The sequence below is a fragment of the Lichenostomus cassidix genome, chromosome 6, assembly GCF_008360975.1.
Source record: "Lichenostomus cassidix isolate B80296 chromosome 6, HeHo_3.0, whole genome shotgun sequence".
Taxonomy (NCBI): Eukaryota; Metazoa; Chordata; class Aves; order Passeriformes; family Meliphagidae; genus Lichenostomus; species Lichenostomus cassidix.
Genome location: NC_139487.1, coordinates 29,367,593 through 29,387,870, shown reverse-complemented (window position 1 = coordinate 29,387,870; position 20,278 = coordinate 29,367,593). Strand labels below are relative to the sequence as shown.

The following is a 20,278-nucleotide window of genomic DNA, read 5'->3' as shown; positions in this document are numbered from 1 at the left end:
AGAGAGAAGAGCTGGATTTTGCTCAAGTAGATTGAAAGAGGCAGTAGCACTGGCAGTATTATTAGGGATGATAGAAGTGACAATTTGTTTGACCTAGTAGCAGCTCTAATTGGTGGCCATCTTTTTGAATATTAATATCCCACTGAATATTTGCAGTAACTCTCTTTGAAACACAACAAATGTGTTCAGATCTCTGGATAGGGGGAAGCTGTTTTTACTACTGAGTCAGAGCTGGGGGGAGGGATCAGATGCATTAAGTGCTCTAAAAACACACTCTCTCTTCAACTATCAGGAACATCTCAAAGTCATTCATTTTTCTATGTATGGCTCTAATTAAAGGTCTGGGTTTCAATTAGTCTCTTGTTTTCCTGGCCTTTAATATCACGTCTGTCAGAACATTTTGTGTTAAGCACAAACCTCACCTGCAAGGGCCCAGCCAGTACACATACTGCTCTGAGACATTTTTAGTTATAAATGAGGTGGGATTTAAAAAATGTATATGGGCATGAGGCATCCAGGTCCTAATGAAATTCACTTTGATGTGAGCATACAACCCACCAAGGTGCCTTCAAAGCATCTCAAAGGGCAAAATGTGGTAACTGCACTTCAAACTCATTTTCAAAGGTGAGTGGTCAACTTTGTCAGAACACTTTCAGATTAAAAAAATATTTTAAAATTGTCATTTCCTGACTTCAGATGTCCCCACAAGCTAAAGCCAGTTACACTCAGCCTGGTGCAGGTACCTATTCTTCTCAAGTATTCCGTCTCTGTTAATGAGACAGGAACCTGGTTCCCCCATGGGAAAACCTCTCTTTCCAAGTCTAAGCAGGGAGATGACTGATGAAATGATGGCTCAGCAGCTGGCGGTGTGAGGGAGACACCATCGCTGACATTCCCTGGGAGCCCCTCTGCCCTTAATTTCCTTTGCCCGACCCTTCCCTCCACGCCCCTCACCTCTGCTTTGGTGACCCTGTGGGTCACCCTCAGAATGATTCTCAAGCACCATTACAGCAGGAGAGCAGCAGGTGACACATGTGAGCTGTGCAGCAAGATGGAGTAGCTGTCTGCAGGTTAATTTGCATTGCTGAGAAAGGTCACAGCCCAACTTCACTGATGTGCTTTATCTGAGGGATAAACCAAAGTCCAAGCTGCTGCTAATTGTCTTTTTCTCTGCTGTTTTGTAGGCTTTTGTAAGAAACAACGTATTTGACAGAGTTAAATGACACAGTAACTGAGAAATATATCTTTATTATTATAATGTTTATATTCTAAAAACTTTTATCTGGGATTACAGTACAATCCAATTCCTTTCTAATTAAATAACTGGCATTTGTTTAGCAAGTAAGTGTAAATTAGGCTTTGAAAAGTTTAAAAACATGCACCTTCTTTAACTCTTTTCCTCTTCCTCCCCCAAAAGGACAACTTACAGTCAATATTTTGGCATGATAAATAATAAAATAAACATCTCATTTGTGAACTAGTAGTTGCACTTAACTTTGGTGACTAACAGAGTAGATAGGCATTTAAAAATAAAAATATTCTTTCAATGTCAAGTGGATAAAGAAATGGATTAATATTATCTTTCTAAAGTTCACCCTTATTATCTTCAAAAAAGGTCATTTTTTCAGATTTGTAGAAGGATGTGGAAAGCAATAGAAGAGAAGTCAAGATTGCTTCCATTTTAGCTTGCCTATAACAGTTGTTGTAACACACAGTCTGACCCAAGCCCATGCAACACAATGAACAACTCCTTTTTACCACACACAACGCCTAGCATAAGGCCAAGTGTGGCCTTGTGACGTAGTTAAATAAATATTAAAATATCATTACAACCTAAATACCTGAACTGGTTTTACACTGTGACTTTCTACTGAAACAGTGTTGAGAAACTTTAAACATATATCTGATTGTTCCATATACACTATTTAAAATAAAAGTGAGGAATAATACTCTTTCTTCACTCTGCTACTTTCTGGGAGCTCTATACACTGACAAATGTATGACATCTGTAGTTACCTGATCCTAGCTGATTGGTCATCTTCTGCTTTAAAAATATTGCAACTCGGGTGCTTATTGCAGCAGTAATCATAGTGATACACTGTCTTTTAATACTCAGTTCTGCTTACAGACATAGTTATAAAAAATGAAAAACATTTTTCACAAATCTTTGTACACATACTGTAAAAATCACCTTCCACATAAACAATTTACATCTGTTATGAGTGTTTAAAAAATAAATCACACAGACCTGTTTCACTTATTTTTTTTCTTGAGAAAACAAATTTCATCAGTAATATCATTACGATGTTCGTACCTGTAAACATGGCATGAGGATTCATGTTACCAAAAAACTATGCACACAAAAAATCATCTTGATAAATAAATACTCTGATAAGTAAGGATACTTTTAATTGGCACAAACCAATGTAAACATGCGCATTCCCATTCTGCAGTCATTTCTAACTGCCTTGCGCTTGGGTTCTTGGTTGAAAGTCAGTGATCTCTCAGCCCTGTCAAGATTCTTCAGAGATAAAAAACGTGAAGGATTTGGGTTATGATGATGGCCATTTGGGCCTCTCATGCCTGAGACCAAGCACAGGCATTGAACATGATGCCATGCAATAGCCTTGCTTTAGCCTGTCACTTGTGCACCACAGCTGGTAACTTGCTGCTGGCACTCGGCACTGAAATTCCTCCTCTGGCCCAGTCTGGTCTGTGCTTGTCAGAACAGCTTCTGGTCTCCTTGCTAAGGGACACCAGAGGAGCCCAAACTTGCACCAATAGACAACATGGCTGCTGGCAGGATCAACTGGTTTGATGTATTTAATAAAACATGGAAATGTGCTTATAGCCAAAAATCCAGGGTAGCAATCTACTGCTGTAAACAGCCCTCAAGCAACTTTGAGTAGGCCTTTTGCATCTAAATATGTCTGTTAGTCACTGATCTTACACCTACCTAAGCTGAAAGATTGAATATTTAGGTGCCTATTAAATGGATTCCTCTGAACTTCAGCAATAACACAGATGGAAAATAAATTACCAGGCCACATGCTACCACTAAAATAATTAAACATACAGCCACAGTACTGCCCAGCAAGATAACTGCAGTCATTTAAAATAAGCTGTGTAAATTACTAAATAAATAAATAAATAAATACATGAATAAATAGAAAAAACCTCCATGTAAACTGAATAAAGTCTCACTTCTTTTATAGAGCCCAAAGAGGGAATGGCATAACTAAATAATATAAATCTTCCATATGTATATATTTCTATATATTATATCTGATATGTTTTGGCATGGCCAGATGGATAGGAAAAAGTAGGATGACTAACTCCATTCAATATTTGTTCTGTTGAAGCCAAGTTCCTGCGTTACTGTATATTGCTCACCGTTCCTATAGCGGTTTGGCCTTTTTACCCATCTTTGATTTTGCGCTCACTTTCCTCGCAGAGCAGACTGGTTCACCTTTCTTTTGTGCTCTCCATATTTCTCTTGGACAATCAACAGGTTCATAGAAGCATTTCACTGGCTGCAAGCTGGTTTTTTCATCCTTTGCTTTTTTCAAGAAGATTCTTCCTTTTTGAAAGGAATGAGGCTTTGCATCAGGGATGTTATATGAAGCATACTGACTTCCTCGGCTCCTGAAATTAGTAATAGTGATTATTAATAACTATTATTCAGTCTTGCAAACTGATAGATCTGCAAAATATCCCAAAACCATACATTTTTGAAGATAAAAATAGTCTTGTTTTACAGAATAAATCTGCATGTGGAAAACAAGAGCTGCAAGATGAATACATTTCTCAGTATTCAAAAGCATTCCCCACTTAAATAACCCCTACGTGTGTTACTGGTGCACTCTTCACACATGTTCATCTACACTTTTATTCCAATCAGCATTCTGCTCATTTTGGAGTGCTGAGGTCTATACTTAGTGATCTGCAGGGATTTTAAAGGTGCACATGTTTACAGCAACCTTCTGCAAAGAATGAACATCCCTTGGTCTTTGGAAGACCTCCCAGCACCAGTAAGAGCAGAAAGCAGGTGCAGGAGCTGTAGGAACTTCTTTGTGGAATCTCAGTGCTGCCCTAGACTGCACCCAGGCCCCAGGGAGCTGCTGCTACTAATGGCCAATAAGTCAGGAAACTTCATGCTCTGCCTTTATGCTGACCAGCCATCTAGGGAGACTTTAGCTTCCCTCTTACGCTTTGATTTAAAACAGGACAATACAAAAATGGGAGGGAAGAAGAGTATGAAAGCTTAAAGGCCAAAGTTAGTTGAATTCTTTGTTCTCCCTGTGATGGTTCAAGCCCAGCAACATTTGCAGAAATTGGTGAGCTCAGGTGGAGTGACAGCGAAGTACCCAGTGCAGCAAAGGCTGAACCGTGCACTCTGCTCTGAAATTGTACATTGAAACTGCAGTTCCACGGTTTAGCTATGTAAGATCATTACAGTCCCTTTTAACATAATCTTGAAACGTTTTACAGCAGATACATGTAGTGTAACAGCTGAACTATGAACATGAGGCAGCAGCTCATGTCTACCCAGCTCCTGTGACTGAAGTGAAGAACAGATGTGCTGATGTACAAGTCGATCTCTTAAGGGATCCCAAAGGGTTATTTCCCATAGCTTGTTATTTCTGAAAACCATTTATCTGTAGTATTACTTCTTGTGGGAGTCAAATGATATTGCACACTTAACAAAGCCAGTTCTGGAAAAAGCTGTGGCTACTCAAGTGTGTACAGTGCAAACCCTCTGCTGTTCTTTAGAAAGATGACAAGGGTGTCATGAAAGCCTGTATTTGTTGGTGGGAGGCAATGAGGGCCATCTGACATTGTTGGAACTAAGCCTTACCTACATAACAGCATTACCTGGTTGGCAGCTTTGCTAACCAGACCAGGTCACTAGGGGGAACTTTTGGGGGCTGAAATGCTCTGCAAGTCTAAGCTGGAGCTTGCAGGCTCATCCTGGCCTGGTGCAGAGCTGGGCTCTGACCACTTGCTGGGGTTTAGGAATGACCTGTGCAAATGCACAAGTGTTGGCCACTCTGGTTTACTATCAGTTCTTGGGCACTGTTTGTTACAGTCCATTACTTAGCTATTGTTAAAAGATGCAGTGTTCTGTTTTTCTCAGATGCTGTTAGGCAATCCTCTGCTGCACTGAATGATGCTATTAAAACCAGGTCAAGATCAATATGACCTGAGGGGTACCTAAAGGGACTAAACTGTATTTAAACTGAACGAGTTTAAGGTAGAGAAGACGGATGTCTGTCCCCAATTCACAGTCAGGGTAAAAAAGTACCCAAGATGGAGGAAGATGCAGGTCACTGCATGTGAAATGCAAAGCTGCCAGCTCCAGGTGGGGGAAATGCTGTTTCATTGAAAGCAGCAGCTCTGCAACACAAGTGACTGTGAGAGTCTGAACTCCTACTCACACATATTCCTAATCTGTTGTGTAATGGAGAGTGAAGTCCCAGACCTGTGTTGGTGCCATGGAAAAAAGACTCAAACCCATGTCCCCCCTAGGAAAGGCTGCCCTGAAGAAGGGTGCACTGCCTGTCACTTGGCCAAGCAGCACGTGATACTCCAAACCACCTGCCTGGGACTCATGACCAAGTCACAAAGACATGGCAGACCAGCCCCAATTAGTTCTGCTGCTCTGGGACAGCTGCTTGAGTAACCTGAGATTGTTAGTGCCTGTGCTTTGTCAGGGCACTTGTTTGGTTATATGATGGTTACTGTCAGTTAGGAGATGACAACTGTCTCTCTCCTACCTACAGAATGTTAAAGATACTTTCAAGTGAAACTTGGGCTGTGTTTGCCAAAGAGATTCAATTCCTGTAGCTTTGAAATGGGCTATTATAGTCAGCAGGAAAGAGTAATTTGTTTAACAGAAAATTAGCCTTCTTTATTTTCTTTAGAGATTATCTGATTTTTGGTTTTGTTTTAGCAGAAATCTGGTTTTTCCTCAATTACATAACATAAATATAGACCATGTGCAGGTATAGAACCTGGCCAAACCCAACCTATAAGGTGAAATGCAAAAGCAGAAATGCGAGCATGTCAACTTAGTGTATTTAAGTAAAAAAAAAAAAGAGAAGATATACATACAGGCATCTGGGCTTCTTATTTAATGAAATGTCTGTAAACTGCAATGAAAACAAAACTAGGTTATTATTATTACATTTACAAGTAATTAAAGTACAAGGATAAAATATACACAATCTTTAAAATCATATTTCCCTTCTCACCTGCTGTTAAAACTAGAACATTCATGAAAGAAATTGAAAAACCTCCTCTTTTACAGATTATTACTCTTCCATCTTATGAATATGTTTTTAAAATTCATGTGTGAGTTGTTAGTGGTTGGATTTTTCCCATTATTTTTATTGTAACTATAATCAAAGTAAATAGCTAAAGACGTGTGGGCTGAACAGAGATCTTTCACATTAGATTAAACAGTATGGATACAATGAGAAGTAATTATTATGTTCAAGATAATTAATAAAGGGCAGTGGCTGGATAAGATGCATTAAATTAACTTTGTCTCAGATCCTTTAATTTTTCAGTGATATATTTCCTTTACACAAGTGGCTAGGAAATTCCAGCTGCAAGCCCTTGGCTCTGCCAGACTTGCACTGAAGGGTGGAGGGTGAGGACACAAGCATTTCTCTCCCCCTCCTGCAAATCCTGAGACCAGCTAGGGACAGCATAGCCTCAGTGCTAGCACAAATTTGCATGACTCCATTTTTTACAACAGTTTGGTTCACAGTGTGGAAACACTTTGTCTAGTCCCTCTTTTGGTGGGGGTCAGAAAAGGAGGTGTTTAATGCCAGCTCAGCTAAAATCGATCTTAGTACTAAATAGGCTCTTTGTATTGAGCTCTCATCACAACTTCCACAGAGCCTTTGAATATCATTTAATGAAGTCACTGAGCCAAGCAAGTCAGATTTGGCATCTGAAAATGATTATGTTCTTGTAAATGTTCCCTCTGTCCCTGGTATTGTCCACACTTTGTGGATGGATTTTTGCCCAGCATGACTTTGCTTGTCATCTGTCTTGGTCGGAGTCTGGAGCCATCTCATGGTGTACTTTTCTGTACCTCCTGAAGGTCAGGATAGTCAGTATTTGGATGGATGACCTTAGAGGAATGCTGAATTCACCCGGAAAGCAGGGCAGCTGCCTTAAAAATTAGAGTCTTCCCCAGGGGATGCTGCTGAGCCAGGGATCCCAATAAACACATCCAGAGCAAGGGAGATGATTTAATATTGAGGCCCATCTTTACAGCGCCCCTCAGTCTTCTCACAGGTACTGTCTGAGATGTCCTTCACTGGATTTCAGCTCATCTACATTTATTCAGCTCTTACCTAAAGCTTGTTGTCTTCCAAGTAGCTCTGGGAACCTTTCCTTTCCAGCACTGCATACTTGTTCAGTGCTGTGCATGATCAGATGACACCTTCTCATATCCCAGGGTAAGAAATTACTTAGCTCAGGCAGCATGGGGTATTCATTTAAACTGAACTGTTCTTTGGAAATCCTCAGCCTAAAACTTGTCATATAAATGTAATGAATTGCAGGAAAAATACTGAGTTTAGGTATTAAAAATGAGGGCTTTTAAAGAAATAATGTATTTTAAAAAGCAATGTTCAGACAGCTTTGGTTTCTAATCCATGGGGTACTGGCCTGTGGGAATCCATTCACCATTTCTAAGAGTCCCATGATAGGTAACTACTGAAAGCAAGATGATTTGCCAGCAGGCTGATGACACCTAAAGGGATCCATGTCTTTCCTGAAAATCTTCAGACATCCCAAAAAGACTGCCAAGTCACATAAAAAAAGTGTTCATGGCAAAGGCAACAGCAGCAATAGCCAAAGCTGGAAAAAATTTTAAATATCTATCTCTGCTTTCCCTCTACCATTTTTGGCTGTTGCTGCTCTTGTGCTCTCTGCTCCCTTCCCTCGTGTAAAATGGCAGTTTAAAACAAATAAAGCACACTTAAAGGAACATTTTACATCTGCCTGCAGCAGTGATTAGTCCAAGCCACTGAGCCCACCCGTTCCAACCCCAGTACTTTGGCTCCAGGGAGAGGGTGACAGTAGAGGGAAGGACTCTGCTGGCTTACCACGTGCTCGCTGACGTCGGTGTGGTTGCACACCATCTGCTGATTTTGGTAATATTCTAGCTGCCTTTCTGCCAGATCCACGCGCTGCAACAGGTTCTCTATGAAGTGCTGGAGCCTGGCTTTCCCCCGCACTTCTTTTTCTGCTGCTTCTTCCAGGAAGTGGTTGAAAGTAACAACTTCTCTGCAAGATGGAAACATTGCAAAAAGACCACATTTAGATAACAGAAGAGCCCAGGTTCACTGTCGTCAAAAATTACTGGTGCTTCTCCTGTTTTTCATGGTGATAGCCCATGGTGACTAACTACTGTCCTTCACCTTTATCAAAAGATTTCAACTTTTTTGTGGACAAAGTGAAGAGCTGGAAACCTGAATGCTGAATTTAAGTTTATGGGCAGTGGGTTTTGGGTGGGTATTTTTTCACATTATTTGGTCTCTTGGAAATAGTCTTTAGTGGTCCACAGGGTAGAAATATTGTTAAGCATCACCTCTTGAGGTATCTGCAGACAGCTGAATGTGCTTTCTCTTTTTTTAACCATGAGAATATCAGCCCTGAAACATGAAAAGAAACAGATGAACCCCCAAATTTATCTTCCATTTAATCACAATCTTAAACTGGTCATTTAATGTTGCTACTGAGGTGGTTCCTAACTTAAAAGAGCTACTGTGGCCATTAAACTTCATTTGGGCTGCAATCCTGCAGGTATGTCCAAGTGTGGTGTTATGATCTGGAGCCAGTTGGGCGCATGGGGGATTAAGAGACAATCTACAGATTTCAGGCCAAGGAGTAAATGTGTGGGAACAGTGAGTTTTAGGTAAGGAGCTTAGGAATGTGTCTTGTCTGGTAACACAACTGGAAGAAATAGACAGCACCAGTGACTGTGAAAATTCCCAGCTTTGTACTGAGCTCATTTCTAAGTTCTCTGCATACTGTCACTTTACTGTCAATAATCAGGACACCATTTGGACCTCGGATATCAGAGGACTGTTTGGGTGGAAGAAGTTTGGTTACAGACTGAAGCATGTATTACAAAAGAAGACAAATCTGAGCATGTAGGACTTCCCTGGGTAATAAATGCCTGGGAAAATATTTCTTACTCTGCCAATGAAGCCATGTTAATTTTTGCTTTGCACAAAACAGAGTGGGTAGGAGTTGAGGGAACCAGTGCTTGCCAAATGAGAAAGGGCATGATTGCTCAGTAGAAATACATTGCCTGAGGAATTAGCATTTTAAGTAGAAACTATGAAACAGTTTGTAGCAGAAATAACCTTTCAAAGCTTAGCTTGTTTATTACAAAACCAAAGTTTCTCTGTGTTTCATTGTTTTAACTCAGCATAGTTATAGTCAATTGGTTTAATGTAGTGTAGTCGTTTCAACAGTGAGCTGCTTTGTGCTAAGAGTTAGGCACAAGTGGTCAGCCATGGAAATTCACCATCTAGGATCCAGGCTGTGCCTGCCTGTTCTACAGGAGAGCTCTGTCTGAATGGCTGACCTAATGGTAGGAATGAGGTAAAAACAAGTACATATTATTTGGACAAAAAACATTGATGAATATTAGTCTATATTAGCTCACCCACAAAATCTGGTTTAATAAACAGAGAGGTATTAAGCTCAGCTAATCCATTTCATTTCAAGGCTCTGTACAGTTTTAGTGATTATTAGCTTGCCCAGAGCAACCTGATACTAAAGAGCCACTGAGGAATGGTTAGGGAGAAGCCAATCTAAACTCATTAAGGTCAGTTTTAGGGCTTTATTCTCAGCACACTTACAGCACTATAATTCCTTTGATTTCATGATGCCACTCTGATTTTGGGTTAGCAAAGGAGCAACCTGAAGCCCTTGGCGTTGCATCAGGCTCCTCTTTTAGTGGGGACAGAAAGTTTGAAAGGACAGCAACTCAGTAGGTTGGCTCCAAATCCCTTCCCCTTTGGGTAAGGAAGGCTGCTGGCCCTCCAGTGGGAAGGGTGGGAGAGCTGAGAGCTGCCAGCCTGGGACACCATGAGGATGTCCCTCCCAGGGACACAGTCAGCTTGTGAGTTTTGCTGCAGCAAAAGGCCATAAACATGAGTACCTGAGACTTTTTAAAAAGGGTAATAGTTTCAAGAATGCTAACGTTTGTAATTGTCTCAGCAAAGGTAATTAAAAATAATTCATTAATTACCTGCTCTATGGCATGAATAATCACCAACAGATTTTCCTTTCCTACAAATATCTCATTAATATGCCATAAAGAGGCCAGGGGGAAGCACTGTTTTTTTAAGGAAGACTTAGATGACTATCAGGATGAGAACAGACTCATAATGTCAATAAATTCCCTAGTATTGTCCTTACTTTCTAGACTGCTAAAGATAATGGCATCCTACATGCCATTATTTGTAGCAACTGTTATTAGCAGCAGTAGTAGCATATCCATAATTTCTCTCTGTTTAGCTGCCTCTGTACAACCTATGAACCTGCCTTTAATAACTTTAATCTAAAAATTTTCCTTTGGGCTGAAATGCCTTCCGTAAATTCCCTTTGGAAAGTCAGGAGCCAGAACATACCCACGCACTAGGGCTCTGTCACACGCCTTGCACTGATAAGCAGCACTTCTGTTAGTTCAGCTACTGTCTTTGTTTCCACTTCATTCTCATCTCTCAGAAGAACAAGATCAAGGCCTGAGGAGTGACTGCTAATAGGCCTCTCTACTTCCTCCAACACTTCTTCCTCAGAGAGCTCACTCCATGCCACAGCTATGCCTTGGTTACCTGAAGGGAGTTCCCAGAAGAATTTTTATCTTCCTCCCACTGTGAACAGTAGGGAGATGGTTCAAAGAACTCATGTAGCTTCCTGCAGCTGCTGTTTATTTGTCTAATTGCCCTTCTCGTCTCTTGTAGTTTGCCCAGAGTTTTTCTTAGCCAAACTGATGACCCTCTCCCTTCAACTCTGTCTCTAGATAGTTGTGATGATTTTTTGCTTATGTTCTTTATTTTACCTTTAATTTACTTCTCCAGACCTCTGTTAAATTTTTGAGGATTATTTGATAGGATTACTATCTTTCACTCTTTATTCTTATGCTTGTGGAAAGATGGATGTTCACAGAGGTCAGACACTGCTCCTCATGAAGTCAGGGGGAAGCTGAGGCTATGAATATTGTGGGGCCCACTTGGTAGAGGCAAAAACCAGAGTACAGCAGCACAGGCCCACTGGGCTCTGTGTCTTGACAGCACAGCCTTGTTTCAGCGTTCACCTGAAACAGGAATCATTTTGTTAAAGCCTGGCTCAGACCTGAGGCACTGCCCTTTCTAATGAGAGGTCTCTGCTACACTGCCCTGACTATTTTACCTGTGGAGCACTTCTGTTACATTGAGAAAAGGTTACATGGAGTTATTAACTCCCCCTATGAACTCCTCTGCTCTCAGCATCATCTCTTTGCAGCTCTGCTCCCCTGCCAAGCAGACTCCTGCTGCCTTTCACCCAGCTCTGCACCCAGACACTTCCTTATGGGGATAAGCAACAGATCCTGCCACTATATTTCCTGAGTGGTGTAGATGATGGTCAGTGCAGTTTAGACATCTTAATTTTTTGTAATCTCATCTTTTCATAGTTTACTATACCAGTACTAAGGTATGTTGTATGCAAAGTGTTCTGCTACTGGGCTGTGACTGGGCAGTAGGGAGAAAGTTGGATTTCTTGCTTTGTCTTGGATGGTGCTCCTGTCAGACAAAACCTTTCAGGATGAGGGAATTGCTCCTGCCTGGAGATCAGAGGGTGTATTGAGCTACTAGCAGTGGTATGAGGCAAAGACAAGGGGGATGCAACCTGGGAGGTGTCCAAGAGGAGCAGGAGCTGCCTGTACTGCCAGAGTGTCAGAGAGGAGCTCTTCCCAGAGCCAGAGGAGTCCAAAATTTATTGCAGTACAGCAGGCACCTCAGAGGTGTTCAGCAGAAAAAAAACAGTGCAGGGGGAAGAACTCAATGTAAGCAAGAAAGACTTGCTGCCAAAGCTTTTATTTTAATCTGACTCTGCCAGGGAGTTAAACTGTTACAGTTAACAAGACATAAGTAGTTTGGCATTTTACATTCCAACTGCAGCCTAGCCCAAAAACTTCTTAATGGAGGCTGTAACCATGAAACAACATGAGATGTGGTAAATAAAGTTATAAATCATAGGCGGACTAGGTGACATTTATTCTTCTGCCTTTACCACTAGATTATTCGGCACTCCTGTAGGATGAGCAAACTGCAGTTCTTGTTTACCGGAGCAGTTGCCAGCTCATGGATCCTGGGATATGCTTAGTATTTGACTTTCAGCAGCTAAGCATGTGATACACTCAGTAGATGCAGAGGGTGGGACAGCTCCAGCTCCTTAACACCTGACAAGAAGGGCTAATGATTTCTCACATTGCAACCAAGCCCTCCCACAGATTCACAGTATTGGTCTCAGGACTGTGCACAGCAACACTGACACCTGCAGCTGCTCTGTAGGTGGAGGCAAGCATGAGGCTCCATGCAGATTCTGCACCCAATATCAAATCAATTTAGAGAATTACATTTAGAATAACTCTGCCTAAAATCAATAGAAAACCAAATACATTATTTTACCTGAAGATGGGAAAATTCCTACCACAGTACACAGTAAAGTGATTTACCTGTCAAAATATTTAATATGTAAATTCATTAAGTATTAATGCCACTGACCTTATCCATCACCCAACTGGTGTTTTTGCTTGAAGGCTGCTGTAAGTCATTAGGTTGTGGTTTCACATTCCTACACCACTAACAGCACATTTGATTTAAGAGGTTCACACCTCCTCCCCTCAGAAAGTTATTGCACCCATTCAGTGGGCTGTGCTCTAGATCTGAGCCCTGAACTTACTGGGGTGACACTGAAGATTAAAAGCTTTATTTCTCAGAGCCATTCTGTGGGACAGTCATGCTAGGCTTAAACCTGTGCAGCTGCATGGGGGGGTGGGGGGGAGTAATATCTCAAGTGGGAAGATGAAAGAAAATAAAAAAGAGGGAGCAGGATTACCTAACTGAGGGTGGAAGAACAATGTGTAATTGCAGTTGTACTCTACTTAAAGCAAATCAAACCTGTTTTGTCGTACAACTGAAATTCCTATTTTAAGGAAAGTTGTTTTAAAGCACAAATTGATCTCTAAAAGCCAGCTCTAACTGCCACTTTCAAGATGTTATTTGCACAGATAATTTAATTAATTGCAAACTCAGGGTGAAGCCACTGGCAAGAAGAACTACTGCCCACCACAGCTTTCTAAACTAATCCTTGCATTCCAGGCTATCTCAGAGCAGGGGCATGACCAGTCTCAAAACATGCATTAGACTGGTTAGAGAAATTACTGTCACCAATATGGCAATGTATGACATTAACAATCTTACTCTATAATCGGGAGACAAAGTGAAACTGTTTAAGTTACCATTGAAGGTAGATTGCAGCTGAAGACTATCACTTCAAATGCTTACCCTGTTTAGACTTACTGAAAATCAAACTCTACCAGTTTCAATTTTCTTATGTAACTACCAGAAACAAGCCTCTCAGTGTCCTCTAGAAGTTCATAGCTGGTTTTTGTTTCAATGGTTTTTATTCAACAAAGTCTTACGCCCTTTGGGCATGCTTCTGTGTTATCTTTAAGATCACAGTACTCACTCTGAGTTGCATTCTCCTTCATGAAACATTGAATAATCCCTTCCAGGGCACATTTTCTAATTAAATCATTCATTTGCTCAGCAGCTCTGTGCTTAGAGTAGTACTATTTCAACTATGTATTAGTATAGTCAGTGTTGTACCTCCAGCTGTCCTACCCCTCAACACAGTTCACCTCCACGAGGGCCTCAACACCAGTATCACAGCACATACCACATATTGGCACTGCCATTTTTGTAAGGAAACAAAGAGAAAATAACTAAAAAGACATCTTCACTTCATCACTGCCTTTGCTGGACTGCTAAAGGCTTTATTTAAAACAAACAAAAAATAATCAGCTGACAAGTCTAAAGAAATAACCCTACTGATCCTACAAGCTCTTCAAATGGGCAGCCCTGTTCCTGCTGGTGGCCTAAAGCAACACTCGGGTGTTTCAGGGAAGGTGTTTTCTTTTTCCTCCTGGAAAGAAGAAAAGATTTGCAGTTACGCTGGCTCCATACCAATGTTAATTTTAGGAAAAGTTATCCATATTCACAAGATTGCTTATGGAAAAAAAAATCCAAAGAAACTGATGAAAGCATTTATTTCTGAAGGTCAGCAAGTATCAAAGCACTCCCTAAGGGATGCCTTTGACTTTCCACAATCTGCAGTGAAAACTGCTTCTGCTATTTCCATTAAGCAGTCTTGTTTGGCTTTCTAATCATCTGGACTTCTTCCAGAAATCAAAGCCAGAGTTGAGATCCTCCTTTTTTGAAGGACAATGTCTTTTTAGCACACCAAGTAAACTCTGAACACACAAAGGATTGAATATGTAGACAGGTCTCAGAGTTTACCAATGGTCCATGAGAAAGCCAGACAAGTGTCACTGTTTTTACCAAAGTCACGAACATCCTTTCTTCTCTCCTCTACTACAGCATACCACCCAGTGCCTCCCTGCTGCTGGAGCAAAGCTGTGTCCCAGGCATTTTCAGAGAATCAAATCTGAAAAACTGCTCAGGACTATCAGTCCTGTTCTTACAAAGCATTGTTTTACACCAACCTTCCTTCTCAATTTGCTAATTATACAATGACCTTTCAATTGGAAAACCAAACCGTGCATTTTTCTATGGAACTATCCCTTGTTATCCCCCAAGATGGGAAATGTAGGAACCAACTGAACAAGAAAAAACCCAACACATTTCCAGTTCTTCCTAAGTGAATTCGACCTATTCTTACACCCTACATACCTTGCCAGTGTCCTCAGAGTACCTTCGGAGGCAATGTTGTGGGGCTGGGCACAGACACACACAGGCAGTAACATACTGTGACTCCCCCCTTCCCCTACTCTGGGCTGATATTCTTCCATCCTACCCACTGCCATGCATTAGGCACATTTACCTTTAGAATTAACATGCTACTGTGTAAGAGCTGTTCACTCATTCCTATTGCTGCTCTTGCTTCCAAGTCTTTTTGTTGAAAGTGGAAGCATAACCCTGAAAGAGTAATACCCTGTACTCCGGTGAAGTCTCTTGTGCAGCTGCCTCTTTTGGTTAGTGTTTCTTACTAGCCAAATAACCTTTAGCCTTCCCTGTAATACCAATTTAGGAGCCACCTCATAATCTGTTTATGCATTCACCCTCCGTGTTTCAAGACTAGAATTCTAACAGCAATCATCTGAGCTCCTGCCCCTTTCCTGATCCTAGCAATCTCCTAGTGTGAAAGACAGTGTTTCCCCATTTCTGCTCATTCTGTATTCAGTCTTTCCTGGCCTCAGAACACCAGCCTGACAGCAGCTTACCAGCTGCTGGTAAGCTATCTGCCAAAGGGCAAGTGGCCTCTTCCTTGTTCCTTAATCTTAATCCTTGTCCTTGTTCCTTTAATTTAACAGTTAAAAAATCACAACTTTTGCTGCCTTTTTTAGTGTCCTTTGCCTTCCTCCCATATACCCATTCTTTCCACCTAGATGACTCAATTGCCCCCTTCCTCTTTCCCCACAAGATCTTTTCTTCTTCTGCAGCATTGTGGAACTTTGAGGTTGTTCCACTGAATGTCTCTGTGTCCTGACAGTCATGTTTTTCACTTTGGAATTCTAGCCTTGATTTTTAAAAACACATTCTGCTTTTAGTTTGGGTTAAGATTCACGCCGCTTAACTTGATATCTGAAATTCTGTACCTAGCCTAAGACAGCTGCTTAACTGAGGTCCTGTGGTAGTCTGCAGAGGGAAGAAGGGCCTTCACAGAGCAATCCCGCCCTGTCTAAGATACTTTTCCAGAACAAATAGGATGACTCACACTGTGCAAGAGCCCAGAAAGGCAGTCTGGCTAGATGGGAATACCAAAACTGCTTCAAACTGTAAGTTATCTTCATGGCTTCCCTCCAGCATAATTCCAAATCTGCCTTAGTTACACTATTATCTTCAACTTGACCATAAATCCATCAATCTTCTCTTCCATGAGGAACACCTGATACTTTAAAAATCAGGGGTTCTGTTGAATATCCCTTCAAGGAGGATACACATCTCAAAGGATCAAATCCCACCACCTTTATGTGTCCCCTCTTCTGGAAAATCTATAGCACTGCTTCAAGATAGATAGCTCCTGCTGATGTGGAAGCCATCATCATCTTTTCTTTCTTGTCCTTAGACTACAGGCAAGAATGATGAAAGCTCTCCAAACTTCCTACACTGAACTCCTACACCACCTTCCTTATTTCTCGTAAGATCAGTGTCATGGCAACTAGCACTTCTCATTTTCCCTTTGTAAGCTGATGAATTGGTTTAGAGGCACGCCATTACCAAGGCTCTTTATCTCCATTTCTCTAAAATAAGTTGTGTTGCTCTGAAAAGCCTGAAAGGTTTCAGCAAGTGCTGAATAAACTAAGTAGTTCATGTATAAATTATAAATCAGCTATCACTACATTTTTAATGGATGCATCATGAACGTATTTTTAGATGGCTTTAGGTTAGTCACAACTCTGGCATCTGCTTCCCAATCCCATATAAGCAATTCCAGTTTCCATCTAAAACACTAGTCATGAACAGTTACTTGGATGTGGCCTTTTCAACACTGTCTCCAGTAAAGCTTTGCTGATGCACAGGGGACTCTCCCACTCCACAGGCAGCCTGCTGACCGTGGTGGGATGGCTTCAGGGAAAAGGTGCTATTCGGTATTCTCACATATTTCATCCAGATTTATCCACCCATATCTTCTTGAAAAGATGATGCATTAGAGGTGTCAGTGTAAATCAGATTACATGCTGATGAAAGCTTCTACTTGTCCCTACCCCCAAGAAACCAGTGGCACAACACTGGCATTAGAAAGTGTAGAAATTAGTCACTGGGGAGTCAAGCATGAAAGCCACCTGCTCAGGGAGCTGTCCACTGCCCTGCAGGGGCATGGTCACATGGGCTACAAATCCAGAAATACAGCCATCTGAAGCTGGTGAGCTCCAGGACCTTTTATAATCAGCAAGCAACTGAGCCATTCCCTCTCTTCTCCCCCAAAGGCTGTCACTCGCGCAGGAGCTGGCCAGCCCTCGCCAAGCCATCGGCTCTCGCCTCCCCACTTACTCCTCTTTCCGGTGAAGCTCCTCCTCGGACTCGCTGAGCCGCTGCTTCAAGGCTGCGATCATCTCCACCGCCACATCCACCTGCCTGCTCAGGGCCCGCTCTCGCCGCTGCACCTCCTGCTTCTTCTGGGACAGCTGCACGAACGCTGCCCGCACCTCCAACAACTCCGCCGTCTTCTGGGACAGCTCTTTGGTAAGCTTGTCGATCCGCTTCTCGATCGTTTTGTCCACGGCCTCTACCATCCTGTTAAACTTCTCTCTGACGTGTGCCTCGAAGGAGGCTTTGGAGTCAGTGGCCGGGAGGCCGGGTTTGGAAACCTCGCTGGGAGACTCAGCCGACACATAGTTGGCCAAGTAGGAGCCGGGCCGTTCCGCTGCCAGCTCCCGCGGCTGCCCGCCCTTGCCGCTCCCGCAGGACGCGCCGCCCAAGTTCAGGTAGGGCCCCGCGGGCTGCGCGGCGGAGCCACCGGGGCTCCCCGGGCTGCCCTGGGCTGCGGGCTCCGGCGGGGACACCAGCTCCGCGTCCTTCAGCGGGGAGAACAGGCTGCTCCTGGCCAAGAGGCTGCTCTCCTGGAAGCTGTGGCTGTACTCCAGGTGCACCCGCAACGAGGAGAGGCTCCGGAACCTGGTGTGGTCGCCGCATCGCGGGCAGCGGAAGGGGAGGCTGACGCTGCCGAGCGGCTCCGGCCAGGGGTGCCCGCCTTCATCCCGAGCTGTCTGTTGCATTCCTCGCCGGGAGGGAACAGCCCGCGTCCGCGCCCGACGGGGAACTTGGGAAACTTTCCCGGCGATTCCTCAGGGGTACCGCGCCATCTCCGCCCGGCGCCCGGGGACGCGCCCGCCCGGCGCGGCGCTCCAGCCGCACGGCCCCGCCGGCTCCGCTCGCCTCGGCGCGGCTCCGCTCGCCTCGGCCGCCGCCCGGGCCTTGCCGGAGCGGAGCGGGGCCGGGCCCCGGCTCGGCGCGGGCCTCGGCCGCCCGCAAGGTCGCCGCACTCACCCGACTTGTTGCTGGCGGCGGCGGCGGGGCGGCGTTTTCAGCAGAGCCGTAAATCAGCCCGGGCGCGGCGCCGCCGCGGGGCGGGGCGAGGATGCGGAGCGGGGACCGGCGGGGACGCGGAGTGGGGAGCGGCGGGGAGCGGGAAGCGGGAAGCGGCAGGGATGCGGAGCAGCGCACAGGGATGCGGAGCCGGGAGCCGCGGGGATGGGGAGCGGCGCGGATGCGGAGCCGCGTGCAGGGATGCGGGGATGCGGAGCGGCGCGGATGCGGAGCCGCGTGCAGGGATGCGGAGGGGCGGGGATGCCCGGCGGGGCGTGCTGCGGGCGGGCGTGGGCGGCAGCACCCGACGGGGGCACGATCTCGGGGCCGGAGCTCCCCTCCCCGGAGCGACCGCCTCCTGACCCGCCTGCCGTGAGCACCTGGCCGGGGGCGTTCGCGGGGCTTTTCGGGGTCCTGCTGACACAGCAGAGCAGTGAATGAGCTGCGCGGGGTGTGTTGGGGAGATGCTGAAGGGCAACGCAATTAAAAGCACTTAAGCGCCAAGACAGGACTGACACATAAGTATAAATTGGCCTTGGCTTTCGGGGAAGTTTGTGGGACTTTAAAACTATATTTAGAAACCAGAAAGTTTTGTGGGTTTTTTTGTTTGTTTGCTTTCTTTTTCTTTCTTTTTTTTCTTAGTATGACCGTAATTTAGTCTCAGTATTTAAGAAGGGGAAACAGTAATAATACTTCCATTTAAAGTATGAGGAATGAATGTCATAGGCATATAGGGTGGTTTGGGTTGACCTTCAAAGGCCTTCTAGTACAATCCTCCTGCAACAAGCAGAAACATTTTCAACTAGATCAGGCTGCTCAGAGCCCTGTCCAACCTGACCTTGAATGTTTCCAAGGATGGGGCATCCACGACATCTCTAGAAACCTGTGCCAGTGTTTCACCACCCTCATTGCACAAAATTTTTTTTTTATATCTAGTCTATATCTACTCTGGATCTAAACTCATGTGATTGATGTTACAGCACAGTGCTGTAACATCGTGTGTCCTCTGAATAAGGAGATACGCTTCTAAACTTTTTTTATGCCACAGATGTGTGTCTATTTTTATAAATTTTTGGAAAAATGAGCAAGGCTGACTGTAGAGTAGCGGCCTTTTTGAGGTAATAGTGAAATATTGCTCTTCCAAAAACTGGTCCTTGAGGCCATACTGGTTATATGCTGCAGATTTTTTTTTTTTATTATTACTGTGGGAGTACTGCAGTGAAGTTTAATTCTGTACTAATATGTCTGTTCCTTGAGTGCAATATACAGACAGAGTCTTAAACACTGAAAAAATCTGAGCACATTGATAGATACCTTTGATGTGATTAAGACATTCCCAGTAAATTATGCACCAGATGGTACATCAAAGGAAGTTACTCAAATTGCATTTCAGAGCTTCAACTAATCTCTGAAGTGTGTGGGCTACCATTCATGCTGCAATATTTTGCATGAGTTAGTTGTTCTTTATTACCTTGTCTAAATGTGGTGATTTGCCCTTCTTTTGTCATCACGCAGTACCAAAACCCAGAAGGGAGGTCAGGAGGGAATAGTTTCGCACCATGTTTGCCTCCTGACTATTATTTTGTAGGAGGCCAACAGTGGCAGAATATAACCGTGTTTTGGTTCCCATTTAACTGGCTGTTCTCCTCTACTGTCCACTATCTCCTTCTGTTGTGCCTATTGCCTTCCTACCTCCTCCTCCACATCACAGACACTCAGTGCTGATACTTCAGGGTGCAGATGGATGCTATACAAGTGAAGTGAACTTAGTATGGTAGGATGCTACCTGAGGCTTCACGCACATTTAGAAGACGTTACAACTACCTGCCCTCTCCAGCTGACAGTAATAAGAGCCCTCATGGTCTTAAGGAATGGAAAATGTTGATGACTTTGAAGGAGCCCATTGTTCTGCGGCCTAAGCTACATGG

The 20,278-nt window shown here is 43.6% G+C and overlaps 1 protein-coding gene across 1 annotated transcript; it reads right to left on the bottom strand.

Annotated features, from left to right (window-relative positions):
• Positions 1–1,232: 1,232 nt before the first annotated feature.
• Positions 1,233–18,358, bottom strand: ZNF365 (zinc finger protein 365). Its single transcript, XM_085064250.1, has 4 exons — positions 17,316–18,358; positions 8,127–8,307; positions 6,115–6,152; positions 1,233–3,645 (listed from the first exon to the last, which is right to left on the bottom strand). The coding sequence occupies exons 1-4, from the start codon at positions 18,038–18,040 to the stop codon at positions 3,399–3,401; spliced, it is 1,191 nt and encodes a 396-aa protein (XP_084920376.1). The 5' UTR covers positions 18,041–18,358; the 3' UTR covers positions 1,233–3,398.
• Positions 18,359–20,278: the final 1,920 nt, after the last annotated feature.